Source organism: Vicugna pacos, chromosome 13 (assembly GCF_048564905.1).
Source record: "Vicugna pacos chromosome 13, VicPac4, whole genome shotgun sequence".
NCBI lineage: Eukaryota > Metazoa > Chordata > Mammalia > Artiodactyla > Camelidae > Vicugna > Vicugna pacos.
In genome coordinates, this window is record NC_132999.1 from 52,452,313 (window position 1) to 52,459,385 (window position 7,073).

The 7,073-nt window shown below is 51.1% G+C and overlaps 1 protein-coding gene across 1 annotated transcript; it reads right to left on the reverse strand.

Moving 5' to 3' along the window:
* Positions 1 to 841: 841 nt before the first annotated feature.
* LOC102530490 (proproteinase E) lies at positions 842 to 6,541 on the reverse strand. The gene is made up of 8 exons (XM_006196740.3): positions 6,469 to 6,541; positions 5,373 to 5,458; positions 4,376 to 4,473; positions 4,119 to 4,253; positions 2,874 to 3,010; positions 2,356 to 2,498; positions 1,550 to 1,702; positions 842 to 859 (listed from the first exon to the last, which is right to left on the reverse strand). The coding sequence occupies exons 1-8, from the start codon at positions 6,539 to 6,541 to the stop codon at positions 842 to 844; spliced, it is 843 nt and encodes a 280-aa protein (XP_006196802.3).
* Between the last annotated feature and the right edge of the window lie 532 nt (positions 6,542 to 7,073).

Genomic DNA, 7,073 nt, shown 5'->3' on the forward strand with positions numbered 1-7,073 from the left:
GAGGAATGTGAGTAAAGGAGTTCAGTTGTTTTTACGTTGCTTTTGGAGGCATGGCAGCAATCTTTTGGACCTCAACAACGGCTCATTGGGCTCTGACCTGGGTCTCCACATCATGTGTGCGTCTGTGTGTCTGTCTGCTCCCCCCTGCAGCAAGGGCTCTCCCTGAGCTTGTCCTACTCACTTACCTCTGTTTTCCCAGCCCTGAACTTCCAACAAAGAAGGTACCTAGTAAAGGATTAATGAATGACTCTGATATGCTCATTTCTAGCTAAATAATGAGCCATTTCAGGGCAGGAACCATGTCGTCTTCCCCTCGTGAGCCCTCGTCAGGAAGAAGGCATGGATGTTTGTTGAATGAATGCATGAATGACCGCAATCCTCCTTCCCCAGCCCATCAATGGAAGCAGAAGACACATGACCCTTCCGACTCTACCATGAGCCTCCCAAGAGGCTGGCAAGGGCACTGTTTCCTTAGGCTGTACCATGGTTTTCTGCCTGCATTGAAAAGCCAATGATTGTGTGTGTGGCTATATAGGGTGACCAACTTCCTGGGACTCGCCCGGTTTTAACCACCAAAAGTCCTGTGTCCTGTCCTGTTAATCCCAGGCAAACTGGGATAGTTGGTCACTGGACAGCAACTCCCTTCTCTCTGGGCCTCATTTTTTTCTCATTCTAAGAGGATTCGATCTTGTCTTACCTTTGTATATCACATGTAAGATTTTAAGAATGGCCTAGAGAAAAGAGATGAATCAAAGAATGAAGTAGGACTCAAGTTGAAATTTTCTGAGATCTTTATTTTTTACAAAGAATGTGGATGGGCACTGCCACCCAGGCCTTGATTCTAGTGGCTTGCAATGGTCTGAAAAAAGAGGGGGGAAAATCAGAATAGTCTAGTTAGGAGCCATATGGAACTGAGTTCAGGTCCCTGCCATGTCCCTCATTGGCTATGTGACCACAGGAGAGTGATTAGACCTCTCTGAGCCTCAATTTCCTCATCTATATAAGGTGGGTAATCATAGTACTTAGCTCATGGGAGTTCCTGATTAAACTATTAGCTCAGGTGTCATCACAGTGCACATGTTTAAGTAGTTTATAAATGATGGCTACTACTGTTATCATGAATAATATTAATCCTTTCTGACCACTCATTCCCCGATGAGGTTTGTACTCTCACTGGGGCCTGAGCTTCACCTATCACACTTCATCATTTTGCTCATTGAGTCATCTGTCCCCAGAAGGCAGCCCTTTGACACGTCACTCTATCCTCCATGATAAGAAAAAACCTGGACCAGAGGAGGCACTTCAGAAACACTCGTTGAAATAAGGAAGTTCAGCAGTAGTTCAAAGCTTCACCCAGAAGCCCTTGAGATTCCTGGGGCCACACTGTAGCAGAAAGCATCCTCAAACCCCTCTGGAATGTCCCCAAGGGCCTGCCACCTCCCAACCACTGACCTCCTAGGATCAGGATCTGCTGTTCTCCCCCATCCTGCAGGCACCTCTCCAAAGAGCCAGCGCCTGGAGCCCCAGCAGCTCGCCCTGCCCTGCTCACCTCCTCAATCCAGTCAATGAAGGCTGAGATCCGTGTGAACACCGTGGGCTTCTTGAGGGTGTTGCAGCCAAAGGCAGAAACGAAGCTGGTTACGCCGTGGACCTGCCAGGAGCCGTCCTCTGCGGGGCAGTTGAGGGGTCCTCCAGAGTCACCCTGGAATGATCAGAGAGAAGAAGGCTGAGCCGTGACTGAGCTTCAAGGAACTGGTTATGACCTTGGGGATTTTGAGAAACTCCCATGTGACTTGACCTCTCCAAGCCTCAGTGTGCTCCTTTGTGATGGGGAATGATATCTATCTTACAGGATTTTGTGAGAATTAAATGAGATGATAAATATATGATCTTAGCACAATGCCTGGTAGAGAGGAAGCAACCAATAAATGGTAGTTCCCATTATTAGTACCACAGTTAGTTATTCATGCTATTACTCATATTCACTTATAATACAATTATAGTATTGCTTAATTATAACTTCAGGACCCCAGAGTTGAAGGTGGCTTTGGAGGTCATGTCATGGTGTCAATATCCCTTGCTATACTGATGGGGAAGCCTGAGGACCAGGGAGGGACAGAGACTTGCCCAGATAGAGTCAGTGTGTGAGCTGCAATGAAAATCAAGAGACCAGGGTTGTGTGTCTGGGCTGCACTGACTTCCTCCAAGTCCTGTCTGGCCTGGAGGCTGGATGGGGCCAGCAGGTAAGATCCTCCTCTGCCTTTCTGGCAGATGGCAGAGGTACCCCAGGGCCCTGCAGTTCCCATGGAGTGGCTGTAGCCCCCCACCACCTCGGGCAGGTGAGAGCTGACTCACATTGCACCCGGAACGAGTGTCCCCGCCGGCGCACACCATGGTGGTCTTCACGGTGCTGCCCCACCAGTCCCACTGTGAGCAGTGCTTGTAGTCCACCACGGGCAGCAGGGCCTGCTGCAGCTTGTCCGGGAGCGGCCCACCAGCTGTGGGGATAGAGACGGCTGAGCAGGGGCCATTGGGGTACAGGGCTCGGACTGGGATCCAGGAGTCCCTGAGTGGGGTGAGGGGTTTGAGAAAAGGCAGTTCTTCTAGTCTGATGGGAACTCTCCTCCCACCAGCTTATATGGTCCTGCCTGCTTTGTCCATCAGAATGTCTCCAGCTCCTGGCACACAGAAGACATTAAGAAACTTTCCATCAAACACATTCAGGCTTGGGAGGATGAGGGGAGAAGGCTGCTGCTGGAGGAGGAATGGGAGAAAAGTGCAAAGATCTTTGTGGTGTTGCCCTCAGCCCCCTGCCCCAGGCTCTGTCTTCCTGCCCAGTGTCCCTTTGGCCGGCTAGAGGGCTCAGCACATACTGTAGAGACGGCCCCAGCCGCTGATGTAGCAGGGTGTCTCATTGGGCAAGATGTCACCGGCGGGAGGGAGGCAGGCGAGCTGGACCTTGTCTCCCAACTGGGCGCTGCGTGAGAGCTTGATGAGGGCGATGTCATTGCTGGGGAGGAGGGAAGAGGTCATGAGGAGCCTGGTCCTCCAGCCAGACCAAGCCCCACCCACCCCAGCTTGCTCAGGATGCGCCCGCTGCTCCACCTCTCTCCAGATCCTATGCATCCTTATTGCTGAACAACTTTAGGAAGCCCTCCTGGCCCCTTCAGCCCATGCTGACCCTTGCCCTTCATAATTGTTTTCAGCTTAATTTACATTAGTGGTTTTCACACACCAGCTGCACCGGAATCGCTGGAGGGCTTGTTAAAACACAAACACTCCCTCCTTGCTGGAGCCCTTCAGAGCTTCTGATGCAGTGGGTCAGGGAAGCCCCAAGGATTCACATTTCTAATGCGTGTCTGGGCGATGTTGCTGCTCTAGCCTTCTCACACTTTGAGGACCACTGCTTTGTCTCCATCTCCTGCTTGCCACTCAAGTCATTCTGTCTGGGTCTGATTTTCTCTCCACCTACCCCAGGAGCTCTGTAAGGATGGGTCAAAGTCTTGATCATTATGGTCCCTCACTCCTGCACTGCACTTTCAGGATTCTGCACCCTTCTTTGACCCTCTCACCAGAAAAAAATGCTGGCACACAATTTTGCATATGCTTGAGGGGCTTAAGAAGCCTTGCTTGGTGTTCTCACCCAGTGATTGCCTCCTTGACCCTCACAACCACCCACAAAGTCATCCTTGACAAGTGGTCAGATTGAGGCCTCGAGAAAGGCAATGACTTTGACTTGCTCAAGCCATACAGCAACTTAGTCCTGGAGCCTGACTCTCAGTCCAGTGCTCCTCCTTTTGTCCACAAGCCAGTAACCCAGGGTGCTCTGAATGAACATCTGTTGAATGGAAGAAACCTTGGATTTGGGAGTGGGGGTGCCCGAGGAGTCTTGGGTTCTGAAGCCAACCAGCTGAGTGGCCTTGGGAGAGTTCCTGCCCCTCCCTATGCCCTGCTGTCCCCTCCATGGAAGAGAGGTTTGATGCAGATGATCCTCAAAGGCTCTGCTGATTCTGACCCTCAGCATATGGGACCTGCGCTCAGACTGCTCAGAATCAGTATGGGGTCACAGAGGGACCAGTAGAGGAGTCACTGGGTCCCAGGCCTGCAAGTTCACTCACCCACAGGCCACGCAGTTGGAGTTCCAGAGTGGGTGCACGAAGAGGTCCCCAGCATTGATGGGGATCACCTGTTCGGGGCCCTCTTCCTCTCCCCGGTCATACTCGCCCAGAACAACCTGGTAGGTCCGGGAGCTCCTGCCGGTGGAGGTGAGGTCAGTCCAGGCCTGACTGGCCTCCCTCCTTTCCCTCCCACAGTCACCCACTGCCCCAGCCTGCCTGGGTCTCACCCAGGGGCAGGAACAAGTGAGAGAACTCACGAGACACAGTGGCCTGCAGTTACGACCCAGTCAGGGGCGATGAGGCTGCCTCCACAGGTGTGGCTGTAGGCTCCGTTCTTTTCATACTGCAGGGAGACCTGGTGGCAAGGCAGGGAGGAACCTGAGTTGTGTGGGCCCTGTGGTGAGGGTTGCTACCCATGGCTGTATAGGTTGTGCACTGTACAACTCTAGAGGGCATCACTCACACAGAATGGCAGCTTCTGGAAATGTGCAGTGCCCAACCTACACAGCTGTACCATCTATGACTGCTTTCATGCTACAATGGCAGAATCCAGTCACTGCAATAGAAACCACATGGCCAACAAAGGCTAAAATATTTACTAGCTCATCCTTTACACAGATTTGCTGATCTTTACTGTGGACAAGGGCCATCTCTTAGAACTTTCTGTAATGATGGAAATGTTCTATATCTTCGCTGTCCAGTATTGTAGCCACTAGCCATATGCAGCTATTGAGAATTTGAAATGTGACTAAGCACTGAACAACTGAATTTCTAACATTTTGTAACTTTAATTAATTTAAATTTAGATGGGCACATGAGGCTAGTGGCTACTGTGTTACTGCAATGAGTCTAGCCCTTTGTGCCTCCATCCACTCACCTCTCTAAAGCCTGTCATCCCTTGATTGCTCTCAGAAATTATAGCTCTGTTGTATAATTTGAGGAGTCTAGAAGTGAGTCCCTCAAATCTCCCTGCCTAAACACAGTGCTGAAATTCCACCACTGGTGTACCAACTCTTCAGTTAAACATTGTCTTCTTCCCAGATTCTACTTTTAACTTGCAAACAGACCAGCCAGGGTTCCAGACTGAACAGACAAAATTTCCACATGAAGTAGATTGTCCAAGAGTTTCCTGGTCTGGAGAAGCTGAAGCGGATACTGGAAACGAAGCAGTGGGGCCAAGGCTGGATGCCTTGCAGTCAGAGCACGGGGTGCAGAGCTCATGGTGGGAAATGGTGCAGCTAGTATTGCGCTTACCTGCCAAGGCCAGCTGTAGGGGACCGCGTCCTCACCATTGACAACTCGGGTGGAGGGGTGGTAGGAAGGTTGGCCACAGCCTGAGGCTACAGAGGAGAGAAGAAGTGTCAGCCAGGCAGGGGTCCCCAAAAACAAAGAAGAGGCCAGGGTCCCACCCGCAGCTGTGCCACAGACAGGCAGGCTGTGTGAGCCCACGCAAGCCCCTTCCCCGCTCTGAACTCAGTAACTACAAATGAACAGTGAGCCTTTGGACTAGAGCAGGGATTTCTAGAGTCCCGGGAGTCTAGGGATGGAGATGAACATGTGGTCTCCTTCCATGGCAGGAAAGAAGGGGTTGATGCACTCAGAACAATACCTGGCACCCAATGATCCTTCGAGAAGTGACAGCTATTGCCACGAAGAATAGTGGATTTGGAGGAAGACTGCCTAGGTTCAAAGTGTAGCCCTTCCCCTGGCTCTAGGATGAGCTACTGTACTTCTCTGAGGGTCAGTTTCTCCATTTATAATTGGGGATAATAATAGTACTAACCTCTTGGGGCCATTGTGAGGACTATATAGATAATACAAGAAAAAAAAATCCTTGACATTCTGCCTGGGATATAGTTAGTAAGAATTCAATTAACATTATCTGTTACCATTAATCACTGTCAGTCAAGGGAGGCTGCTTGGGGAAGGTGGCCGAGAGCCGTAATGTGCTATGGCAGAAAGACCAGGAAAAGAGTAGACCTCAGGATATGGAGCGCAGTAGGAGAGTGTGAGAGGAGAGTTGGAGGGTTAAGCAGAGGGAAAGAAGTTCTAACCGAAGCAGTCTAACCACAGAGCCCAAACTCTTTCCCATCAGACTTTGTTCACTGCCCCCATCAAGGACTCCCACCACAGAGCTTTGGGTCCCCCAGTCTTCCTCCTGAGCTGGTCCGCCACCCACAGCTTCCCCTCCATTCTCCTGCTCTAGCACCAATCCAGAAGCCTCCACAATCATGCCCCAGACACAAGCTGAGAGCTCCCCCATGGAAGTAGGTATTGGGTTTGAGAGACTCAGGGTGGGTGGCAGATTTCACAGGCTTCTGGCCCAGTGCAGAGCAGGTTGGGGGCTTACCAAGGGCCACAAATAGGAGAAAACTCAGCAGCCGGATCATCGTGAGTTTTGAGGCGATAAGAAAGAGACACATAGCCTAGGGCTCTAATATAGGGTGGGAAACGGGGGGTGGGGGTCAGACTGGGCCCCATTCCCGGAACAGGTGGTGGAACACCAGGTCTCCCATGGCCCAAGGCCACAGCCCTCACCCACTGCAGATGGGGGAGTGACAGCCAACCACAGGACCCAGGGTTCCCTCCAATGTGGGTGGGGCTCCACAGGTGGCATTGAATGGCAAGCTGATAATGGGAGAGGAGGAAGGAAAGTTCACATCAGAACAAGTCAGTCATGTTCCAGGGAAGAACATGGCTCTGGGATTGGTCACATCTAGGTTCAAATCCTGGCTCTGCCACCTCCAAGCTCTGCGTCCTTGGGCACGTGGTTTAACCTCTATGAGCCTCAGATTTCTCCTTTCTAACGTAGGATTAATATTAGTATCTACCTCAATAAAATTTTTTGTTGTTGTTGAGCACACTCTCTATATCAAGATGTTTGGGGGGATGCAGACATGGTCCCAGCTCTCCTGGAGCTTGAGTCTAACAGGAGAGACAATGACAAATCAACAA